This window comes from Bison bison, unplaced genomic scaffold, assembly GCF_000754665.1.
Source record: "Bison bison bison isolate TAMUID 2011002044 unplaced genomic scaffold, Bison_UMD1.0 scf7180017864312, whole genome shotgun sequence".
Lineage (NCBI taxonomy): Eukaryota > Metazoa > Chordata > Mammalia > Artiodactyla > Bovidae > Bison > Bison bison.
Genome location: NW_011494884.1, coordinates 1,528,720 through 1,554,001, shown reverse-complemented (window position 1 = coordinate 1,554,001; position 25,282 = coordinate 1,528,720). Strand labels below are relative to the sequence as shown.

General features: G+C 44.1%; 1 protein-coding gene across 4 annotated transcripts in view; it reads right to left on the bottom strand.

Moving 5' to 3' along the window:
* Positions 1 to 25,282, bottom strand: part of SFSWAP (splicing factor, suppressor of white-apricot family) — an 81,829-nt gene that overhangs the window by 21,847 nt on the left and 34,700 nt on the right. For all 4 annotated transcript variants that reach the window (XM_010852443.1, XM_010852444.1, XM_010852445.1 and 1 more), the window contains 6 exons: positions 21,811 to 22,051; positions 20,731 to 20,862; positions 20,067 to 20,160; positions 19,115 to 19,286; positions 12,095 to 12,325; positions 10,874 to 11,064 (listed from right to left, as the gene is read on the bottom strand). In XM_010852443.1, the coding sequence (XP_010850745.1) occupies positions 10,874 to 11,064; positions 12,095 to 12,325; positions 19,115 to 19,286; positions 20,067 to 20,160; positions 20,731 to 20,862; positions 21,811 to 22,051 (1,061 nt within the window). The remainder of the gene's footprint in view (positions 1 to 10,873; positions 11,065 to 12,094; positions 12,326 to 19,114; positions 19,287 to 20,066; positions 20,161 to 20,730; positions 20,863 to 21,810; positions 22,052 to 25,282) is intronic.

The window sequence follows — 25,282 nt, the reverse complement described above, 5'->3', positions numbered from 1 at the left end:
GTGCACAGATCTTAGGGCTGCTGCCTACTGAACTTTCACGTCAAGACACTAGCGCATACATCCAGGAGCCACCACTCTCAGCAGTGTGCATCCAGAGCAGTCCCATTTCCAGAACTTGTTCACTACGGTCCAACCAGGAAGGCAATTACTACTCAACTTTAAAAATGATGTGGCAGTCCTATTTTATTGACATTAACATTGTCCATGTCACAATGTAAGATAAAAAAAAAAAAAGAATTTACAAAAAACAAAAACAAAAAAGCCACACATAAGAAAACCACAAAAAACACCCCCAAACCGCATTTCATATTTGCAATTGCAGCCACCCCCTTCAGCCCCTTTCCCTCATCCTGAGCAAGGTCGTTTCCTTGATTCAGTTTACGTGAGTTTTAACTACAGCCAGTAAACACCATACACAGAGAGACACCGAAGAATCTGGAATTTATCATTTTGTGCCTCAGAACTTTCAAGCTGTTAAGGTTCATGAAAAAAAAAAAAAAAAAAATCCCAGGCAGGGGCTGCAGCCCCGAGTGGGTGCAGCTGCTGGCGGGTGGTGGGCTCTAGCAGGCCTGGCTTCCCTTCTCCTTGGGTCCATTTGGATAAGGCCAACTGGATGAGGCAAAACAACACTTTGTGCAAATGATTCTTCTGAAGCTATGCTTCTTCCCCTGACTTGAGAGGAACCGTGATGGTGGTCTTGTGGGACAGCCACCAAAGATATCGCCCCTCCGATACGGGCATGCCCAGAGAACAGGGCTGCCTTCCTGCCAGCCTCCTGTCGTTTACACTCACAACACACTGTCTTCACATCTTTCATTCACTGTGAGCTGAGAGGCAGTGGGGCTGAGAATCGCTCAAGAACGATATGCCCTGCTCCCAAAGCAGTTTATTCCCATGAAAATACTCTTAGTAACCAGGCCCCCTGTGGAAGGGCACATAGCCGCCTGGTGTTCCTGTCCGGCCTTCACTCTTCTCCATCGTGGCAATGCGGCCCAGGGCATTTTTAAGGTTTTGCTTAAACTGTCTCCAGGGAAACCATTTCATTATGAGACAGTTCTTCTTATCAAAAATGTCTTTCTTACTTCAAATTATTTTAGTGCAGTAATCTGTTTCTTCCTTTTTTTTTTTTTTTTTTGGTGTCACTTGGCATGGCTTGAAGGATCTTAGTTCCTCAACTGGGGATCGAACCTGTGCCCCCTGCAGTGGAATCGAGGATTCTTAACCACTGGACCGCCAGGGAAGTCCTGCAATAATATTTTTTCAGGTTAAATTTTAAAATAATTGGTTGTTGTTAAACAATTCTAACATGTAGATACAAAACTTCATATATAAGAATACCTAATTCCCACTCTGGCACTTCTAAACACACATACAAAGTGATACAATAAATTTAGACTAATAAAATGTAGTGAGTTTTCTAACTTTAGAGGTTGGAGGAAGGGAAATGCTGCCCCCTTCACCCCCACATCCATCGGCTTGTAGAGAACTCTGCTGTTGCCAGGCTGGAAAACCAGCTTTTAATGCATTAAAAAACCCCAATAACCATGGACTCTAAATTAGGAATATATGTAGGTCTTCTCAGGTGGCACTAGAGATAAAGAATTCACCTGCCAATGCAGCAGATGCAAGGGATGTAGGTTGGATCCCTGGGTCGGGAAGATACCATGGAGGAGGAAATGGCAACCTACTCCAGTATTCTTGCCTGGAGAATCCCATGGGCAGAGGAGCCTGGTGGGCTAGTCGATGGGACCGCAGAGAGTCAGACACGACTGAGCACACACACACACACACCCCCCGCATGAAAAAGTGAGATGGAACTGGGGGTAATAAGTCACCACTAAGAATTTCCAGGCCAGCACACGCGAGGCCTCTAGGAATGCTGAAGGTAATGCTGAAGGTCCAGGGCCTCTAGGAATGCAGGGCAGTCGGGGCTGCTGTGGGGAATTTCCCTGGGAACCAGAGAGCCCATTTTAGGAGAACTGAGACTCCATCTTTTATCTAAGTGATGGCTGAATGAAGAGAAACACAGGATGGCTTTCTCCTTCTCCAGCACAGGGGACAGAAGAATGGCACTGATGAGTGATAATGAGCGCTGCACTAGGAGGGGGAGAAGGGGAAAATATGTCCCCCTAAGGACGTCTGCAAAGGACAGGAACCAGGGGGACGGGGCGCTGCAGGCAGCCACACCAGGCCAGGAAGGGGAGAGGCAGCTCATTAGATGAATCCCTATTTATACATTACTGCCAGCCTGATGATTTGTATCTCTGAGCTTCATTACTGCTTCTGCTGCCTTTGTCCTAATGCCCATCGTTAGTAACACTTATTTTACCACTGTGGTTGTTGTTTATTTCATTTTGAGGCGAGGGAATAAGTAAATCAATATATTAAAAATATAACTTGCAATTAAGTCATAGATCCATTTATTCTAATAAAATGATCTATTACCCTTCACCATTAAAGTAAAAACCAGCAACTTGGGGGTGGGGGTGGGGGTGGCGCTTGGCTGGGCAGAATTAAGATGACGCATTCTGATGACCTCACTGTTTTTTCAGCTTAAAAATACAAAGAGGACATTAAAAACCAAGCAGTTAGACTTGAGAATAACAACAGAACGGGATAACCAATCCTACATGCCAAGTGGTAGCCCCCACAGTGGTGGCTCCAGGGGCAGGCTGTGTGCGCCAGCATGTCTCAGCAGTCTGGAGATGTACGTTCTCCGCAACATGCCAGTGCTTCTGAAACCCAGAAACTTCAAGATGCATCCTACAGCCCAGGGCAGTGGCTCTCGTGACCGCACCTGAAGAAACAGACTCAGGTCATGCCTCTCATGCAGGGTCACCAGCAGTCAGGGGAGAAGCCCAGTGTAGCCCACAGGGGTACCTATGCCCAGAATGTAAGTAAAAATGCAGAGTTTAAGAGACTTGCAGAGATGCAGGTGCTCTACCCAAACATAAGCAGGAGGACCTGGTCTCCCAGGGCCCCCATGACTGCTCCGGAGGTGGGCTTCTTGGCCTCCAGTGTCGGGGAGCATCCCAGCACGTGGCACACGACAGGGCAGGGGTGCATCCTGGCCTCTCCGACTACACCAAAGGCGTTCCTGTGTGCACAGGTGGCGATGGGGTACACACTCCAGCAACACAGAGGAAGTAGTTCATGGATATTTATGACACAAGCCATGGAACTACTGGGTTGACCAAAAAGCTCCTTTGGTTTTTAAGTAAAAACAAAAGATACACTTTTCATTTTCCCCAAGAACTGCATTGAACAACATACTCATCATTCTGTTCTACTACCTTCTACTGTTTTCCAGGCAGTTTTGTAATCCCAGGGATTCCCTGGTGGCTCAGAGGGTAAAGAGTCTGCCTGCAATGTGGGAGACCTGAGTTCGATCCCTGGGTCAGGACGATCCCCTGGAGAAAAAAATGGCAACCCACTCCAGTATTCTTGCCTGGAAAATCCCATGGATGGAGGGGGAGCCTGGTGGGCTACAGTCCATAGTGCTGCCAAGAGTCAGACATGACTAAGCGACTTCTCTCACTTTTGTAATTCCATCTTTCCAACACTTTTTATCTTTTTGAGCCAGGTGCCTTTTATAGTCTTTCAGGAAACTGAAATTTTTTCCACTAAGAGAACTTTGTAAAGACCGAAATACATGGACATCTGAAGGTGCGATATCTGGTGAATACAGCAGATGGATCAGAACTTCTCAGCCAAGGAAACAGCTGCCTCCTCAGCCAGGTGGTTTTTGCCTGATCATTAAGAAATGCGTGATCTTGTGTTACCCCAATGGAGGATTATTTGTTTTCTGTCGACTATTTCCAGATGCTTTTTGTTGAGTGCTGCTTTAAGTTTGTCTATTTGAAGCAGTACTTGTTGGAATTAATCCGTCTGGTTTTCCGGAAGTAGCTCATAATAGAGGACTCACCTCCAATACTACTATATACACAATGTCACTTTCTTTGAATGAAGACTGGCCTTTGGTGCATTTGGCCTGCCTCATGATCTCTTCTGTTCCACATTATTGTATCTACTTTCATCACCTGTCACAATTTGTTTTAAAAATGGACTGTTTCATTACATTTCAGTAAAGAATTGCATGGGGAAGTATGGTCAAGAAGGTTTTCTTGCTTAACTTACATGGAGTCCAGACATCAAAGTGATTAACCCAACCAAGCTGGTACAAATGATCCTCAGTGCCTGATTTGAATATTTTGAGTATGTCAGTTATCTCCCAGGTGGTATAACACTGATTGTTCTTAATTAATGTCTCAATTTGAAAGCTATCAACTGGTCTACCCAACTATGGAGCCTTGTCTAGTGAGAAATCTCCAGCACTAAACTTCAAAAACCACTTCTAACACATCTGATCTTCTGCAGCACCTTCTCTATACACTGCACACATTTTCTTTTTTGGCATTTCAGTTGTATTTTTTATCTTTCTTGAAATAATAAAGAATAATATGCCAAAAATGTTTTTCTTCCATCTTTAGTATTAAAATGGCTACACAGAAATTTATCAATTTTTATTTATTTATTTTTAATGCACACTGATTTTATGACAGCTGTCACAATACAGAGCTGGAGAGTGTGGCCAGCCAGGGGAGGCTGGGCCTGTGGATGCATCCTTGAGATGCCTTGTGACGTCCTGTGAGCTAGGCTACCCTCACAACTCAGAAAGCAAACCCAACTAGTTAGTGGTTTTGCTTAAGTCGTTTGGGGGCAGTAGGGTAGGTTTCTAGCATGTATAATATAGAGCCCTGACTGACACAGCAATATGGATTTTTAAACTACTGGCAAAAAAGAATGAAAACCCAGCTAGCTCTGTAATGTAGACCGTGCTGTGGTGGTGGAAATGTTGTTTCTGCACCATCTGCTGCATTTAGCTACCAGCCACGTGTGGCTATGGAGCACCTGAAATATGGCTAGTGTGGTCAAGGACCTGAAGCCCAAATTTTAATTAAGTTTAACTGAAATTGCCAGGGAGTCCCCTGGTGGTCCAGTGGTTAAGACTCTGCCTTCCAATGCAGGGGGTGCAGGCTTGATCCCTGGTCTCTCCCACATGCCTCCTGGCCAAAAAAATCAAATCATTAAACAGAAGCAATACTGTAATAAATTCAATAAAGACTTTAAAAATGGTCTACATTAAAAAAAAAAAAAAAAAAAACTTTAACAGAAACAAAACTGAGATTGCCACATGTGGTTAGCAGCTACCATACTGTATAGTGTATATCCTGAAGGAGGCAAATGACCCGTTAATTTATACTATAAATTATATGAATAACCTGAGAGACTAAGCCACTGCTGAGTCAAGACCTTCCTTGCAGCCCCACATGTCCTGTGTCTGGTTTCTGAAGGTGTCTGGCTAAGGCCCTGCACACAGTGACCTGTGAGAAGCTGCCCGTGATGCCCACAGGAGACACAGCAACAGAACCACATGGCAACCAGTGCCAAACAAGCAAAGCGGCCTCTCAGGGACGGAATGTTAATATTACAGCAAGGATGACTAAGGCACAAATCATCATGGGCAGTGGGGAGAGCATAGGCTGGTTTGAGTTGTGAGCGGGCAAAATCAAAAGGAACTTTAGAAAGATCAGATACTCATAGGCGTATTTAAAAACTGACATCCCTTTTGTTGGTAACACTGAAAAATATTAATCTGTCTTTGATCACAATGAAGTATTTGTCAACAAGTTAACACACAAACTAGCAACTACTATTTCCTGCTGTGGGAAAACAAATTGCTCAAAAGCAGACTAACACACATTTTAAAATAAAATCTTATTTCTGAAGTAACACTACATTAACTAGGAAATGGGATAATCATGCAAAAGACTCAAGGTAACGTTTGAAATCAGACTTTGAAATGCATCCTCTAGAACTGTATTTGCAAATTTCTACCCGTGCTGGGCATGCCCTGCAACCCTCCCAGCAGGGCAATGGCCCAGGTCTGACTGCTGAGGCCTCTGTCCAGATGACCCTGCATTTTCCACTCTGTTGGCACCCTCTCCTCCCCTCTCATCAGCTGTGTTTGCTTGGGCGTGCTGCTGCCAGCCTTGCCAATGCTACTCCATACATATCCTTCCCGTGGAAACACTGCTTTAGCTCGTCAGTGTCCCACTTGTACTGCAGCCAGTGGTCCAGCCTCTCCCAGACCTGCCTGTGTCACTGACTTGTTCTGCGCCTCCTCCACAGACCCTTCGATGCAGGGTTGCAGGCATTATCACTGCCTGCACAGGCTTCACCGGCCTCCCCCACAGGTGAGCCTCTGGGCCTCCTCGCTACTGTCACCTCTCCAAATGATCCAGGTTCCTCACAGTCCCGGTGCCCCCTCTGCTGTCCTGGGGGCCCGGGGCCCTCACCCACACACTCAGAGCTGCTCTGCACCTTACAGGGCCGGTGTGGTAGAAATGTTCACGTGTAGATGCCAACCACTCAAAAGTGACTGGTTATGAGAAACAGGTTTCTAATTCATACCCCAAAGCTCCCGGAATTATCACAGAGGCTCAGCAAACATGGGTTATTTTTGTTCCCCTTTTCTTTTCAAACTCTTGCTGGACCTTAAACCTGGCAGGATCATTAACCTGAAAAAAGTTACTGCATCTAAACAAAGTACTGAAGTCCGTTGTTACCACGGAAATGATGCCATGATTCAACAGAGACTTGATTCAAAACTTCTGATTTCTCTTCATTTTGAATTAACAGTGCACGTGTGCACAGACACACATACACAAAATGGGACGGTATATACACAGATTTCCAAGTGCTACTCATGAACAGGTTTGTATATATTTTATACACCGCTTAAACATTTAACGTAACTAGTATCTGTCCATGTCAATAAATACACTTCAAGACATCCTTAGAAGTTATACCTAAACATAAAATCACCTCTCCTAACAAAGAGACCAATGGAACTAACAGACAAGAATGTAAAAATAGACCAAACACAAGCGGGAATTTAGTATACAATAAAGGGAGCCCTTTACACTAGTGGGAAAAGATGTGATTTAGTGGTTTGTATTGTGCCTAGCTATATGCTCCTCAAAGTGAAGTAAATTCCCAGTGGGGCAGATTAAAAGACAAAAAAGAAACTGTTGGTAATGCTGATGACACAGAGCTAACACAAAAACAGCAGAGACAGACAGTCAGCCAGGAGAAAAGCAAAGGCCATAGAGAGTGTTCTCAGCAGGAGAACAGAAAGGCCGTGAAACCTGTGAAAAGTTACTCAATGTCCCCTATAATTAGAATATGCAGTTAAACCAAAGAGATAACATATTTTCCCACCTGTCAGACTGAGAATTAAGGCGGATGATAACCAGCGCTGGCAGGGAGGCAACAAAGCTATGTTCATACACAAGGGAGACAAAAAAACAAAAACGTCCCACCCCAGTCCGGGACCGCAATAATCACTGTAGGGCCTAATTTAATGGTGAATTAAATTTAAAAATCGGAAATGTAATAACAATTCCACGGTCAGGGATTTACTCTGTGGGTACACTCACCTCAGTGAGCGCACAAGTCACAGGAGCTGTCATACAGTAAAACCCTGAGTAGGGCCTAATTTAATGGTGAATTAAATTTAAAAATCGGAAATGTAATAACAATTCCACGGTCAGGGATTTACTCTGTGGGTACACTCACCTCAGTGAGCGCACAAGTCACAGGAGCTGTCATACAGTAAAACCCTGAGTAGGGCCTAATTTAATGGTGAATTAAATTTAAAAATCGGAAATGTAATAACAATTCCACGGTCAGGGATTTACTCTGTGGGTACACTCACCTCAGTGAGCGCACAAGTCACAGGAGCTGTCATACAGTAAAACCCTGAGTAGGGCCTAATTTAATGGTGAATTAAATTTAAAAATCGGAAATGTAATAACAATTCCACGGTCAGGGATTTACTCTGTGGGTACACTCACCTCAGTGAGCGCACAAGTCACAGGAGCCGTCATACAGTAAAACCCTGAGTAGGGCCCGTGCTTCCGAGAGCAGGGAGGAGTGAACAGCGCACAGCACATGCAGATTAGCTTGATATAAGGGCTGATGTGTGAAAGGACTGATGGTCATGCATCCAATGAACAGTTACCAAGTGTTTATTACATACCAAGCATCACTCCAGATGTGCAAGCTGGTTTTAGAAAAGGCAGAGGAACCAGAGATCAAATTGCCAACATCCACTGGATCATGGAAAAAGGAAGAGAGTTCCAGAAAAACATCTATTTCTGCTTTACTGACTATGCCAAAGCCTTTGACTGTGTGGATCACAATCAACTGTGGAAAATTCTGAAAGAGATGGGAATACCAGACCACCTGATCTGCCTCTTAAGAAATCTCTATGCAGGTCAGGAAGCAACAGTTAGGACTGGACATGGAACAACAGACTGGTTCCAAATAGGAAAAGGAGTCCGTCAAGGCCGTATATTGTCACCCTGCTTATTTAACTTATATGCATAGTACATCATGAGAAACGCTGGGCTGGAAGAAGCACAAGCTGGAACCAAAATTGACGCCACTGAACTCCAAGTCCCCTGGACACTGAAATAATACACCTGAGCAGTGGGGTCGGACATGTCAGCCTGGGAGTTAAGTGCACAGGAAACGGTCAACAGAGTCAGGGTCACCTGTCTCCAGAAACTGCTTTAGACTGAAAATATTTTCAAGTGTGAATCTCATTTATGATAGCTGCCAATTTAATTCACGTATTTTGTTTCAAAGTCATTAAAGATATCACCACCTGCAAGTACTGTTAACATTTTTGTTGAAATAGTTTAGTAGCTATAATCTTTCCCACTAGATGTCCAGGAAGATCGACCCAATGATTTAAACATGAAGCATAAGCACTCATTTCTAAGGTACTACAGATTTAAAATACATGCTTGAAAAGAACACAGTGGGAGATGCCACAAAAAAGACAAACAGGGTACGAACCCAAGTCTCAGGCTATCTTGTGTTTATAGAGAAGCGATTCTGGTACCTGTGACAATACTGGCAGTACAGCAGACAGAAAAACTGGATTAAGGATGAATGACTCTGGCTGTGACTGAGTTTGCATTTAGACACAATTTTATTAGAAAATATAGATGCACCCATGTAGAATAATTGGTTAAAGTATCTATGTATGTGGAAAACTTTTAATTAAGTCCTTTATTCACTGCCCAAGTGACATCCAAACAATAAGGAAAATGAAAATAGCCACTCACACCCCTCCCGTGGAGGCAGTTCCCTGTCTTCCTAAGTTCCCTGCCCTGGTGCTATATGCATAATTTTTACAGCTGCAACCATAAAAGTGGAGCTACTCCATATCCTGCCTCTTCTTCCTTTTACATCTAACGCAGTCTTAGTGGCTGCCAGTTTCACCCCTGCACTGGTCCAGAGGTCCTCCCAAAGCTGGGCGATGACCGAGGGTGCCTTCCTGTTTTTGGCCCGGCTGGTGGCAGCGAGGCCCTCCCCAAGGGGGGACGGACGCGTCTGAAGGTGCCATGTAAGCCAGCGCTCGCTGTTCCCCAGTCTGATCCAGCTATTATTTTTGAGGCCTCCTGCCAGATTTGAATTTCTGACTGACTCCTGAGGTGAGAAAGCCGATTTGACCTTCAACACAATGCTGAAAAATGCTGCTTTCCATGGAGAAACAAATAAACCTGTGGCTACATGTAGCAAAAATCAGTTGTGAATAATGGCTCTAAACTCTTAGAAATGTCAACGTAATTAAAGTAAAAGACGCACAGGGCCCGTTCTACATTACAGGGGAAAGAGCTGCAAAAGACATTTCGGGGACACTTGGTGAAGTGGCGTGAGCCCTGCTCTGAGTGGTCCAAGCCCCCCTCCACAGCCTTCTGAAGGGAGGAAATGGGCCAGGGGGCTAAGTTCTGGTCCTACAGCTTACGAAAGAGTTGTGAGGCTCTGACCTCACAACTTGTCTTAAGAGAAGATGACAGTGACTGTATCTTATCTTTTCTTTTAATTGAAGTGCTGATAGTAACCTAGATCCCTGAGTAAGACCGTAAGCCTAAGTGTGAGCTCAGGGTTGCTGTGACGGCAGGAACATGAGTGCTCTGGTGGGTCTGTCCAGGCCTGAGGTGGGTGCGAGGTGAAGTTCCGTTGCTCCTGTGAGGTCACCACAAAGCACAGGCTCCCAACCTGGGCCCAGAGGCCTGGACTCTGACCCTGCACCCAGAATGTGGTGTGTGTATGTGAGTTATGGGAATTTTCATCAGACTCTTGCTGACGCCAGCTATACAGTACAGGCAGACCTCATTTTCACAGATACTATGGTTTGTTTTTTCCCAAATTGTTGGAATTCACAGATACTGTTTTTTTTTTTTTTTTTTTTACAAATTGCAGGTTTGTGGCACCTCTGTGCCAAGTGAATCTATTAAGGCCATCCTCCCAACGACATATGCTTACTTCACATCTGTGTCACAGTCTGGTTAATTCTTGCATTATTTCAAACCTTTTTCATTATTTGATCTGTGATCAGCGAAGTTACTACTGCAAAAAGGTTACGACTTGCTAAAGGCTCAGATGATGGCTGGCATTTTTGGGCATCAAAGGATTTTTAAATTAAAGTATAGATTTATCTTTCAGGCATATGTGCTTGCACACTTCAGAGACTACGGTATAGTGTAATAACTGTTACACACATGGGGAAACCAAGAAATGTGCGTGCCTCACTTTGCTGCCAGGTCTGGAACTGAACTCCATGGTCCCTCCACGGTCTGCCTGGACAGGCGCTCCATCCCACCGGGGAGAAGCGCAGGGGCTGCTCATAGCCTTCACGCAGCTCGAGAGCTGAGAGGCTGCAGGATTCACACGCAGGTACTTCTACCAATGGTGCTTAGTTCAGAGCACTGATGTGGACCCTTTTAAAACTCACCTCTATGCTGAAAGGACTCTCTTCAACTTTTCCGACTTCTGCTTCTGGCAGAGGATTTTTTAAGGTCTGTAAAAATAAAGCGGCTTTTCTTTTACGTTCTGCTTGGAGCTGTTTCTCCTTTGATTCCTTAGACGCTTGGGCCAGCTTTTCCCTGGCAGCAGCTGCCAGTCGATCCTCCAACTTTTGCTTTGCTTAAGGAATAAACAAAGAAAAAAGATGTTTAGAGCAAGCAGTATTGTATAAATACCTTGCTGTCTTAATTTTCACGGGCAGTAGCATGGCCATGAGATACAATGCAGTTACTTTAAAAACATGAACATGATACTGATTTCAGGAAAGGTCAACAAATCAGGCAAACAGATTTCTGAGAGAATTAGTTTATAATGCTTATTATTAGTACTTTTCATAAATTTACTTTCAAACTCAAAGTCAGAAAGCTGATGGGGTTCCATAGCAGTGAAACCTGGAATGATGAGACTCTTGGAATGGTTCTCATATACAAGTGCCCAAACAGCCATACCAGGCAATGAACACTCTGTGAAAAGTGTTTTATGCCAAATGAACCGACACACAGTTGAGTTCACACGCAGTAAATGTAGATTTAGCAACACAGGCATGAACACACGTGTGCTGGGGAGAGGAACTACAGCATATCGCAAGTTCTAGGACCTCCTGTGGTTAAAGAGTTATCTTTTATCAATGCTATGTGATCTGTCTGTGTATACATAGAAAAAGCAATTCACAAAACCAGAAGAACAGTGCTTATTTTGAAAGAAGGGTAGAACACTGCTGGTCATGCATCAGAGGCGAACGGCGGCCACACTGTGACCCATAAAGACGAGCCGCAGTCTGAAAACCAGCAGGGGCCCTGGTTCTGTAGGGAGAGGCCTCACAGAAGGGCACCTGCTGGCTCAAAACATTAACCCGAGCTGGGAACATGGGCTGAGCATTTGCCCCAGGGCTGCTATTAAAGCACTCTTGGCCACTCTCAGCTCCTCCTCGGAAAACAAATCGCCGAGGGCACTGCATCTGAGCTTAATGAACAGCAGTGCTCCTCACTTGACTGAGAGCTTCTCAGCTGAACAAAAACATCACACAGCTCCCCAGTGGTCGGCTTCCAAAGGCTGGAGACTCTAGTCGGCAGTCCCGCACTTTTGGCTTAGTAGGTTAATCTTGTATGTACATACTTTTCTTTTAAGAAGTTTAAAACATTTGACAAACCTTGCTTTGCTTCTAGCTCCTCCTGGGTAAGCTGAGGCCGCTTCTCCTCAACAACTACACAGGGTGGGGCAACTGCCGGGTTAGTGTTTGTAGCACTACTAGAACTTTCTTGGCCTTCTTTGCTTTCTTCATCATCATCACTGTCATCATCTAGCTTAACACGATTTTTTTCCAGGGGAAGTAGATCATTTTCTTTGGCCTTGATTGCAAAGCTTATTGGAGCAAATGAAGCTATTGAGAAAAGGTGAAAATGGTAATACATTTTTAAGTAACTGGAAGCACAGAGCAAAAATCTCGGCCCCACCATTCACATGAGCATCAGTTGGTGGGAGCAACATCTGGAGTGGAGCCACATCTTACGCAGAGGGAGGGTCTAGGGGCCGTAGGTAGTGCCCAAGATGTCAGAGAGCCTTTAGAAGGATGTCACACACCCCAGGCCAGATGCAGGGCACTGCAAAGCACTGGCTCCAACTCGGGCCACGTCAGGACGCACACACCGAGTGCCAGCTGGGGTCACTTCAGGGCCAAATGGTCAATTTTTGTTGATATTTTCCTTCTTTTTCTGGGCTCAGCACATAGCTGAGTTTCTATAAGTAAGCATATGATGCGACTCCACTATTAAAAGTTACTTCTAAAAAAAAAAAATCCCAACTATATAAAATAAACTTTTTTTTTTTTTTTTAAACAAAAGCAAGATAATCTCTTCCTTTATTCAGCAAACATTTGACTGGGTGCCTACTTTGTGCCAGGCATTATGTCAAACTATTCTCTGAACCTGTAAGACAATTTTAAACCAAAGATAACAAAAATTTAGGTGGTTCAAATTTTTTCTCTCCTAGAATATTTGGAATTTTTACTTTAAGAGAAATACAAAGGCCCAAAAGGAAACAATCTTCTTCCCCTTCCCCCCATCCACTCATCACTCACTCACTGGGTCCCTTCTTCCTCAGACACTAGGTAAATGGCTCCTAAGGACACCTAATTGGTTGTAATAAGATACTTTGTTTTAAAAACCATGTGTTATTACTGATGAAGCTATTCAAGTAAACCTCAATGAAGGGTGATTTTAAGTGCAGCACAAATGGGCTGACTCTGAGAAGAAGTGGATCTGGGTTAATGAAGGCAGGTTCTGAAGTGGCTGGGGTTGTGAGGGTGAGCTGACTCAGCTGACCCCCGAGGCATCCCCACTTTCAGCATTTTATGGTTCCAAATCCATGTGTGACTTGAAGCTGGCAAATAACCCATTCAGCAACATATAATCATCTCTTGTCAATAATCACCTCAAGCTATAAAGCACACTCTAAGATGTTCAATGTTGGTAAAGTGGGCTTCCCTGATGGGCTCCGATGGTAAAGAATGTGCCTGCAATGCAGGACACCCGGGTTTGATCCCTGGGTCAGGAAGATCCCGTGGAGAAGGGAACAGCTACCCATTCCAGTATTCTTGCTTGGAGAATTCCATGGACAGAGGAGTCTAGAGGGCTACAGTCCATGGGGTGGCTAAGAGACACGACTGAGCGACTAAGGCACACACAAAGCGCTTTTTTATAGTCAGAATCAAAGGGGCAAAATCAGTCTCTGTGTGGAGTATGCAATGCTATGCACTTGGACTGTGCAGGGTGGTGCACGTTCCTAATAAACCCCAGACAAAGAACACAGAAGGAAAAATACACTTTGTTGGGAGAGTCAATATTAATCGCTGTGGTTAAGAACAGCCCTTATCTTTTGGAGATACATGCACTCACACTGATGGATAAAACGCCAAGATGTTGGAATCTGCTTCAGAATATCCTAGGGGTGGGCTGGACTGAGTGTATAGATAAAATCAGTCCGTGCTGGCCACGGGAGCTGGACGCTCAGTGCTGCACGTGTGTGTGGTGACTATTCTGCCAGACTCTGTTTTTGCACTTGTTTGAAATTTTTCATAAGAAAAAAGTATCATAACATTAACCCTGTATTGCCTCTAGGTCTCTTTAATAAATCAAAGTCAAAGAAACATGTCACTATAAAAGAAAACTTCAGTTAACTGTTAATCAGAATTACTCAAGTTAACTTGGGGCTAAAGTACTATATCATAAAACAATTTTAAAACAATTACTCCCCATCTTCAGGCCTCCAAACTAAAATAAATTCAACCAACAAATACATTAAAAGGAAAACATCTGGAACACAGCTTAATGCACGCCAACACCATGCATATACTTTTAAGTGACTTAAAATAAGAGAACTAATACGCAGTCTACACGCCTCACCTCACTTCACATTTGCGACCCCAGGAAGAGACAGAAATGAGCAGGCCTCCCCATTACAGATAAGGAAGCAGGTTAAAAAGTTGAAGTAACTTTCCCAATGTAGCTCAGCCAGAAAGCAGGCGATTAGGAATTACTTCCTTTGTAGAATTATTCAATTTACAACTATTGCTTCTACATGGAAGCTTATTTGCAAGTCACATCATAACATGTGAAGAGCACTTCTTACAGCCTTCAGTGTCCTGTTGTGTTAGGAGGCAGCCCAGGCTCCTGGCCACCTCTCCCACTGTGTTCCAGGCCAGCCCTGTCCTCCGACTGGAGCTGTCGCCCGCTTTTCCTCGCCTGGCTTTCTTCCTCGGCTCTCCTCAAATGAAGCCTCTCCTCGGCAGGGCCTGCTGGCCTCTCCTCCTTCAGGCCACTCTTCACAGTTTGTACTGAGTGTGTGGTCTGCTCACCTGGAGCCTGGAACAGGCAAGGACTGCAGCACTAATGTGGCCCAGGTCTGCACCGACTCTCAGGAAACACTTGTGCGTGAACCCACAGTGTCTGGCCCTCCGCCTTCCACATCAGATATGCTTCCTTTCTTAAGGTCATTAATAACTTTTAACTTCTATGGTAAAATATGTTCTTGGTGGGAAATTGTGAAAACACAGGTGAACAAAATGAAAGACCAACTGCAATTTGGATATGGGAAAAAAACGATCTGAATATTATCAGTGGATGGTTCCGAGGCACAAACATGCGCATGTGCACTAATACAGGACAATGGGACCATGCTTTACAGGTTTTAGCCCGCTTATTATTTCCACTTAACAAGTGTAGACATCTTTCCATGTCAACATACATCATTTTAATAAATGGAAGTCATATCCTTAGTGTGGACCTGCCAGTTTATTTCAATCTCCCACAGCTGTTCCCAATTTTTTACTTTTGAAAGCTCATGAGCCTTGTGATGAACACCTGGCCGAGACAGCCTGGGGAACCAGCCATTTCCAGGAGCGGGAGGGCGTCTGTGTTTAAGGTGGGTCTCCACCATCAGGCTTCCTCCTCTAGAGAGGTCTTATCAACAACACTCCACGGACGGTGTGTGAGGGCCCAGCCGCCCACACCCTCTCTTTTACTTTAACTTACCAAAGTGGAGGCAAAGAACAGTATCTTGTCAGTGAAGATATATTTTAAAAATCTGGTCACGTACCACCTATTTTTCTTTTGTGAACTATCTTTTCGTGCCCTTTGTTTTTCTACTGCAGTGACTTTTCTTATTGATTCACAAGAGCTCTTCATATAGCAAGGATTTTGACCTTTTATCTTCTGTTATTATTAGCAATCACTGCTGTCCTGACATTTGTCTTTCAACTCTATATGGGCCCAGCTCCCGTCAGACCTATTAATCTTCCTTTATCATTTATGGCTTAAATTCTTAGGCAGTCCTTTCCAACTCTAAAGACTAGGAAAGAACTATCTAATTTTCTTCTCCTTTCATGGTTTTAGTTTCTGCATTTAAACACTTTGTCTGGAATCATTATTTATTGTCAAGTGGGGTGTAATAGTCTAATTTTTTTCAAATGGAGAGCCTGTTTTTTCAACATCAGTTATTGTCATACTAGGGAAGCTGTCTCATAAGCATCTCGGGAACTGTGGGTGCTGTTCCGGCACCTGTCTGGTGCTAAGACTGGCTGTACTGGGAGATTCTGTGGCACGGTGCCACACTGGGACTTCTGCAAGGAACCCCACCTGCCCACACTTGCTCTTACTGCCTTCCGAACCTGCTTCCATCTAAGAAGCTAACACCTGGGCTTCCCAGGGCTCCTGGCCTGCACATTGCTAGGCTTTGTCAGGCTAAGGTACTGGGGCTCATGAACTTTTAAACTTTCCATCTTTGGGCTCTGGAGGAGCTTAAATCACAATTACCCTGACCTTGACTTTGTCCTGGCCTGCCTGATTTTAGAGGTATTTCATTGACCAATGTTTTCTAAATTCTTTTAGGCCTATAGATCTATTTTACTGCCTCTCTGGAGATCATTTTAGCAATTCATACTTTCTTAGACAATTTTATCATTTATTTTCAAAATTTTCAAATTTAGTTATATATATTGTTTCTGTGTACTTAAAAATAAGTTTTTTTCTTCCTTTTTTTCCCATTATGTGTGCATTTGCTTTCTTTTCTACACTGTATTAAACTTGCACAATGATGAAAAGTTTTACTGGTCTTTTAGTATTTCCTCACTGATTTCTGCTTTTTTTAGTGATTTTCTTTTCTGCTTTCCTTACATGCATTTTATAGTTTCTTCCTAGGTTCTTGAGTTGAATGCTTGGTTTGTTTTCATTTTTTCTTTACCAACACAAGCATAAGAAGTTATAGGTTTTTCTTTTAAGTTTTCACTACATTTGATAATTTTTTGATAATAGTCGTTTTCACTTTCTTTGACTATTTTAGGGCATGCCACATCTGTAAACTCTGCTCCAGCGTTTAGAATACTTTGCATTCAGAATCTGATATACCTTAATTCCCTGGCATTTAATGCCACAGATACATGTCTAATGTGCCAGCCTGCTTTTTTCCCCCTGTGGAGAACAACCTATTTTTCTTTCTAGATGGCTTTTCTTCCATCTTTATCCTTTTCCTTGGAAATCTGAGGAAAATTCTGAACTTGTTTTCTCATCCAATCTGATTTTGAGTGCTTTATTATATTTTAAAAATTGGCAATCTTTTTCTAAATCTTTTCCAGATGTTGGATTATCAGTTACACTAATTTTACAGTACCTTTTAATTCTGTGAGAATAGAAATCAGAGAGTAACAGAATTTTTCTATAACTTAGTAACTGCTTCCAAGGGCTCAGATGCATGTCCTTCTGAACTCTTGCTTCTCTGCAGGTGCAGTGACCTGTCTCGGGCAGGGTGGGTTCTGTTAGACACCTGCAGCTCTCAGGCGTCTCAGGCTCAGAGAGTGCAAGGAGGCGAGCATGGTTTCATCTGCTGAATTACCGGGCACTCACAGGAGAGTGGAGGGTGCCTCATGGAGGGCAGTAACCTTGGCTGAGGGGCTGACCCACTGCATTGGATCACACTGACAGGGCCCAGCTGTCCTCAGATGCTCCTGGCTGTTCTGGTCTTTGGCCTGCTCCCTTCTTTGGTTGACAGTGGGTTCTCCTGGGGGTCACTGCCACTGACTCCCCAAATGTCCGGCTTGTTCCTATTAACTAAAGTCCAGATGGGCCGGCTTGTCTTTCTTAAGCATGTTCCCCCAGCTTTTGGAGCAGTAACCAACCCCACCCTCCTTTTATAATTTTTAATTGAAGAATAATTGCTTTACTAGTAACGGTTTTTACTCTCTACTTACTACATTCCTTTGGTTATTCCAAGGAGAGTCTGAAGACAGCTGGGAGGGGTGAGAGATGAAACACGCATGCTCAGGGAACCTCCTATGCTGAGAGGCTTACAGATGCTTTCCTACTCTCCTAAATCACTGGTTCCCTAGTTATTCGTTTGGGTCATTCTGGTCACTCTTGAGAACCTTGTCTTTGGTTGCTGGGAAAGGCCCTCCTGTGGTCCTGGCCCATCCTGCACCTCCTGCCTCTCCTCTCGCCCCAGCACTAGCTCCAGTGCCCCTCCTCCACCTGAGGCCATCAGCTTCACTGCAAACCTCCCACGTGGTTTCTGCTTCACACACTCCCCACATGGGGCAAAGAGACTCCTCTGATCTAAGCTGTAAGGTGTTTTGCCCCTGTCGGGAGCCTCAGGACCCACCGGGAGGGCAGAGCCCCACAAGCTGGCTGAGGCTACCTTGGTGGGGATGCCCCACTTGACACCTGAGTCACTCAGACCGCTTCCCATCTCTGAACCAGCCACGCGTTTCAGATGGCACCGCCCATGCCTGGGTGTGAGCCTGTTTCTGGGAGTCCCTTTCCCTCTGCACGCCCTTTCTTGTTCCCACTTGGTGGAATTCACTGCTTCTTCGCATGTTCTACCCACACAGGGTTCTCTGCTAATGTGCCTGTGTCAGCTTTTTTCTTTCTATATGTCTGTCCTGGTAGACGAAAAACTCCTCCCAAGAACATAAAGGGAAACTGGAATGGAGTGAATGGAATACTGCCTGGTGAAAGTGAAGTCGCTCAGTCGTGTCCGACTCTTTGCAACCCGGTGGACTGTAGCCTACAAGGCTCCTCTGTCCATGGGATTCTCCAGGCAAGAATACTGGAGTGGGTTGCCATTTCCTTCTCCAGGGGGTCTTCCCGACCCAGGAATCGAACCCAGGTCTCCCACATTGGGAATACCTGAATGGAATACTGCCTGGTAAAGACCCTCAAGGGAACTGCCTTAACAAATAAAGAAAACTAATTCCATCGGCACAATAGTCTGAATGTAGTTTCAGAAGTCCAAGGGGGTACAAAATATTATTTGAAAAATTCTAAACGCTTCCATTAGCCCTAACACAAGTACAGACTGTTAAAAACAAATGTATACCTAAGATGAGTTTGTATCCAAATGACCCCAAATTCAAAATCAAGAAAGTATAGGGTTGGCCAAAAAGCTTGTTCAGGTTTTTCCATAAGACAGTACAGAAAAACTTGAACAAACTTGCTGGCTAACCCATATGCTATGAAGTAAGCAAGTTTCATTACAGCAACTTAAAAGGGGCAGCCATTCCCTCCTGTCCTGTGGTTGAAGGCAGCTGACCGTGAGTGGTCTAGCACTCTTCCTTGTTAATTTAAAGTGACACCTACGAGGTACAAGATCAAGAATGGAACTCTCGGTAGTGAGGGCAGCGTACCTTTCACAAGCTTCCCGTCTGGGACAGCTCTGCTGGACGACGCCTCCTTCTTCCCTGAGGAGACACCTCTTCCCCCTGCGTCGGCTGCGTCTTCAGACACACTATCTTCCCCAGCGTCACTCGGCTTTTCAGGAGCAGGCTCTGCAGGAGTCTCTTCTGGCGCTGACACAGCCTGCAGAGGTTACAACATGACTCTGAACTGCTCACCGGAAATGACGCAGGATTTGTCAGGAAACAGACACAGTGTGTGTATATTTCATGGGACAATAGCACTGCTATGTTACTGCCTAAGTAACACTAAGGAGCATACTTTCTAACTCAGATTTACTATTTTCTGATAGAACAGACCGAAAAGAGGCGTATAAGGAGGTATTTCCCCTCTAACACCATTTTGGGAACAAATGCCCACAACTTCTGTGGAAATGGATCACTGAGAACACATTTAGAACACCAAATTATGCCTGGAACCTGCAGATAAGTCGGTTTTCTTCAGTTTGAGGAGTCAGAGATAAAAACCTGAGGAAATCCACTGATATGTTTTCTACCAAAACAGGTTTTGAAAAACATCAGGGTGTCCATGTAAATAAGGAGAGGAGAGGAGAGGTAGAAGAAGGATTATAAGGACAGGAAGAAATGCTTCCAACAGGTACCTAAGAATCAAACGTGGGGCCGTTTGCAGGGAGGGAAGTTGTGAAGGGAGCTGCTAGCAGGCGGCCCTCAAGGACAATGGTGGGCAGCACCCTTGACTGGACAAATGATCATCAACGAACTGTGAATGTGGTCAAAGGTTTTAACAGGTATAAAACATAGAGAGGGGAGAAAGTAAGTCAGTAAAAGCAAGACATCCATTACACCTAAAAGCAAGACATCCATTACACCTAAAAGCAAGTGTAAAATGTATAAGCCCTATTAATACACATCTTGAGAATCAGACCGTTCTTCCCACACATACCTGTGCGTTCTCACCCCCTTCTTTCTGGAGGAAGAACTGCTTCTTAAACTCATAATAGGCATTATACTGGTGCCAAGGCTGCAGGAACTCAAACCTAGCAACAGAGAAGGGTTGAGCCATTCAATAAGACACGCTCACTGCAACACCTCAGATCTGACCAACCACACCTGCTCCAACTTCACAGTGACTGACTCCTAGGATCTCAACAACCCCTTGTGGCAGCCACAACACCCCCCACTCAGTTTACAGACCCGGGAGACAGGGGCAGAGAGCTCATCCACGGTACAAAGATCATGCTGCAACCACAGCCTCCTGTTTTTACATTAACAATCTGAGCATGGAACATTATTTGATTAAAAACACAAGGTGAAGTTGGGTCTAAACTTCAACAGCAGATTCTTGAAAAGCATGAATTACTGACTTTTATTTTAGGCAGGTCCAATATTTTTAAAAAATGAAGCAAAACAAACTGAATGAATAAAAAATTGTAACAATAAAGAAGACCACCACCCCAACTCAAAGTAATTGAACAAGATGTATTTATCTAAACATAGGATTAAATATATATGTATATATATAAAGAATTATGTAGCTAGGTTAAAAAAAGAAGCTAAACTAAACCTCAAATACCATCTACCTATCCCATATAAACTCTTTCACTCACCGTTGATCATTCTTGGCCCGCACGCTGGTCTCAAACTTAAGGCCGTTCCTGGCCACGTACTCTGCCAACTTGTCAATCACAGGCTGGATGTCGGGGGGTGGGGGGATGATGGTGGCCACAGGAGCAAGTGCACTGCAAAGATGAACAGAGTCACACCCACAGCACTAGGCCCTCCCCCAGATCACTGGTCGGGGCAGCCAGCACAGCGGCTGGAGGACGACTTGCACTGTCTCAGTTCCCACCAATAGGTAAGTTACACAGAGACAGGGATGCGCTTATCTGAGATGACTGGGACTGCAGAAAACGAAGCAAAGCCAACCCACTTGAAACAGGGACTGAAATATCATTGCTGATTGTGAAAATAGGGGTTTTACTCAAAGTGACACTTAAGGTCATGAAAATAGGATCATCTCCTCCCGTTTCCCTCCAATTGCTAATTCTCAGAAGTAACCAAGAATAAACCAAGTGTGGATTTTTTTATCTTAAAAATGCTGGCTAGCATAATTCATCACCCATAGTTTCATCTTTGACTTTCTAGCACGTTCAGAAAGTGGGTCATTTCTACAAAAATACCCAAGTGTTCTGTCAAGTTTCCTGAGCATATTTTCAGCACGTTCCAGTGCCTCTTACAAAGTGCCTGGTCAACTGAGACACTCAGAGTCCCCTCCACACCACCCCTGACAAGGGCTGGGGGTTTAGTCCCTGCCGTGCTAGCTCTGTGAGTCAATGGTTTGCTGGGCTGACGGCCAGGTTCCCGTTTCCCACTTGCATCAACTTTACGGAATCCGGGTTTTTGGCAAATAACTGGACTCCATACTGACTATGCCCTATACTGTCTACCTGAGATGGTGACACAAAGAACAGATGCTGGGGCTCAGGGGAGGGGTGTGGGATGCTAACAGTGAGGGAATTTTCTCAGTTGGTTAAATCTCACTGCTCTAAGTGCCTCATGATCAACCCTGTAACGTGGGGACTTAGATAATAAATACTCAGATAACAGAGACCCTCTGTGTGACCCACGTTATAAAGAAGCCCAATCCAAGAATACACATGCTCCAGGTGGTCAGCAGGAGAGCATACCTTGTGGTGATGGTGGTGGAGGTCACCCCACTGCTCGTCTCCGCCGTGGTTGGTGGGGGAGGTGGCGTGGTCCCTGGAGGGGGTGGGGCAGTGGCAGTCACTCCAGTGGAGCTGGACACGGCCACCCCGGCAGGCAGGGTGCTGTAGTAAGTGGCAACGTCAACCCCTGGAGGGGGAGGTGCCAGGCAGTAGGTGCCATCTGGCAGCATGTAGTAGCTGTAGTACATGGCTGCCACCGTTGCTGTGAAGAGACACATTTTGAGGGCATGAGAGTGGCAAATGATGGGCCAGTTGGCTAGAATACACAATGCAGGGAGAAAGGGACACTTGCTCAAATGTAGTGTCCCTTCTGTCCAATGTCAATCATGTATTTTCTTTATTTTTCTGATATAAGAAAGGATGCCCAGGGGGCAACACAATTTGGAAGAACTGGACAATGTCCAGACACACACCCAGGAACAATGGAATCTGAACATGCATGGGGACATTCAGAGAAGCTCACTGCCTACACAGACTGCAGAATGGCAGATTAGGACAAACTTCCCCGTCCAGTACACCAGCTCTCCTCCTTGTGTGTCTTGTGAGACGACCATCTGAGGACTAAACCCCTCCACTGGCTTCCCTGTTTGACAACAACTCTCCACTCTTTACACTTGTTACTTTCCTCTTTTAAAAATTTGTCTTGGCATAAATCCTTTTCTTAGGTCTCCCAAGGCAACAGACACAAAAGCAAAAACAAACAAATGTGACCCAATAAAACTTAATAAGCTTTTACACAACAAAGGAAACTATAAATGAAATGAAAAGACAACTCACAGAACGGGAGAAAGTATGATGATGTGACCAACAAGGGCTTAATTTCCAAAATATACAAAAACTTCATATACCTCAATAACAAGAAAACAAACAACCCAATCAAAAAATGGGAAGAAGACCCAAATACATTTCTCCATGGAAAACACACAATGGCCAATAAGCATACAAAAAAGATGGTCAACACTGCTAATTATTAGGGCAATGCATTAAAAATACAAGGTATCACCTCTCACTAGTCAGAATGGCCATCATGAAAAAGTCTAAATAATAAATGATGAAGAGGGTATGAGAACAGGGAATCCTCCTACACTGCTGGTGGGAATGTAAACTGATGCTGCCACTATGGAGAACAGTATGGAGATTCCTTATTCCTTAAAAAACTAGAGCCACCCTATGATCCAGCAATTTCGCTCCTGGGCCTACATCCAGAGAAAACCCTAATTCTAAAAGACACGCACCCCAATGTTCAAAGCAGCACTATTTACAATAGCCAAGATATGGAAGCAGCCTAAATGTCCATCAACAGATGAATGGATAAAAAAGATGTGATATATATGTACAATGGAATACTATTGTTGTTAAGTCGTGCCTGACTCTTTTTGTGACCCCATGGACTGTAGCCTGCCAAGACTCCTCTGTCCATGAGATTTCCTAGGCAAGAATACTGGAGCGGTTGCCATTTCCTGCTCCAGGGGATCTTTCTGACTCAGGGATCAAACCTGTGTCTCCTGCATTGTGGGTGGATTCTTAAAACCCAACAGAATATTACTCATCCACAAAAAAGAATGAAATAATGCCATCTGTAGCAACATGAATGGACCTGAAATTATTACTTAGTGAACTAAGTCAGAAAGAGAGACAAATATATTTGATATCATTTACATGCAGAATGTAAATGCGCTTCCCTCATAGCTCAGTTGGTAAAGAATCTGCCTGCAATGCAGGAGACCCCAGTTTGATTCCTGGGTCAGGACCCTTGTGGCTCAGCTGGTAAAGAATCCGCCTGCAATGAGGGAGACCTGGGTTCGATCCCTGGGTTGAGATCCCCTGGAGAAGGGAAAGGCTACCCACTCTAGTATTCTGGCCTGAAGAATTCCATGGATGCAGTCCATGGGGTCGCAAAGTGTTGGACATGACTGAGTGACTTTCACACACAGAATCCAAAATATGATACAAATGAACTTATTTACAATAGAGAAACAGTCTCATAGTCATAGAAAAGAATATCAAAGAGGGAAGGAGGAGACATAAATTAGGTGTTTGGGATTATCAGATACATACTGCTATATATAAAATAGATAAAACAACAAGGTCCTACTGTATAGCACAGAGAACTATCCAGTATCTTTTAATAAACTATAATAGAACTGAATCTGAAAAAGAACATCATATATAATAGATATAATAAACAAATCTGATACATATCTCATATACATACATGTATATACACGTATGTGTGTGTTTAGTCGTTCAGTTGTGTACGACTCTGCAATCCCATAGACTGTAGCCCACACGCTCCTCTGTCCATGGGGATTCTCCAGGTAAGAATACTGGAGTGGGTTGCCATGCCCTTCTCCAGATCTTCCCAACCCAGGGATCAAACCTAAGTCTCCCACACTACAGGCAGATTCTTTACTATCTGAGCCACCAGGGAAGCCCATATACATCTGTGTGTGTGTATGTGTGTGTGTGTGTGTGTGTGTGTAGATATAAAAAACTGAATCACTTTGATGTACAGCAGGAACTAACACAACACTGTAAATTAACTACACTTCAAAAATAAACAAACATACATTCGTCTTGGAAGTAAGTCATCTCGTCTACAAAGCCGTGCTGCTCTGTAACCACTGCACGTCCCCACCTCAGCGCAGAGATGCACTGCAATTTACTTAAGAAGTCCTAATGGACACTGAGATCACTTTGGGGCTTTATTATTACAAACAGTGACGTACAATAACTTCTTACATATTTAGCCCACACAGGCTAGTATCTGTAAGACAGAGCCTATTTAAAAACAAACAGCAAAAACAAAACAAAACAAACAAACAAAAAAAACCAATAAAAATTCCTGTATGTTTATTCTTTTTTTTTTTAGTGAGGGAAAAAAATTCAAAACCAGCAAACCACAGAAGACCCAATGATATAATTAAGCATTTAAATTTCTAATCCTGTTGTAGATAAGCAACTGGTTCTGACTACAGAGATTTAATTTCCTGTTCATTAGAGGATGGTGAAAGATTTTTCTAAGCAAGGAATTATATTTTGATTTTCAATTAACTTACTTTAAGACAAAAACACAAATAGCAAGACCTATTCACTGCCCGTGGTGTCCAGCACTGGAGGCCATGCAGGGAAGATGCGGGAGGTGCAGCAGCTCCCTACATCTCCTAACAGCTGGATCAGAGCCCTGCCGCCCTCGGCGGGAACGACTGCATAGTTCACATGCGCTGCGGGTGTATCCGCAGATGCTAATGACCTACTCTCTGTTAATTATACACGTCTCAATTCCTAGGTTGTGACTTTCTGGCTTGATGCTGTGCACCAACCACCGTTCACGTTGACAACAATATTCCACATTTTCAGAGCAGTGTGTGTGGCCTCAACATCCTCTCTACATGATCTTCAGCATGGAGACATTCAGACCACACCTCTGAAG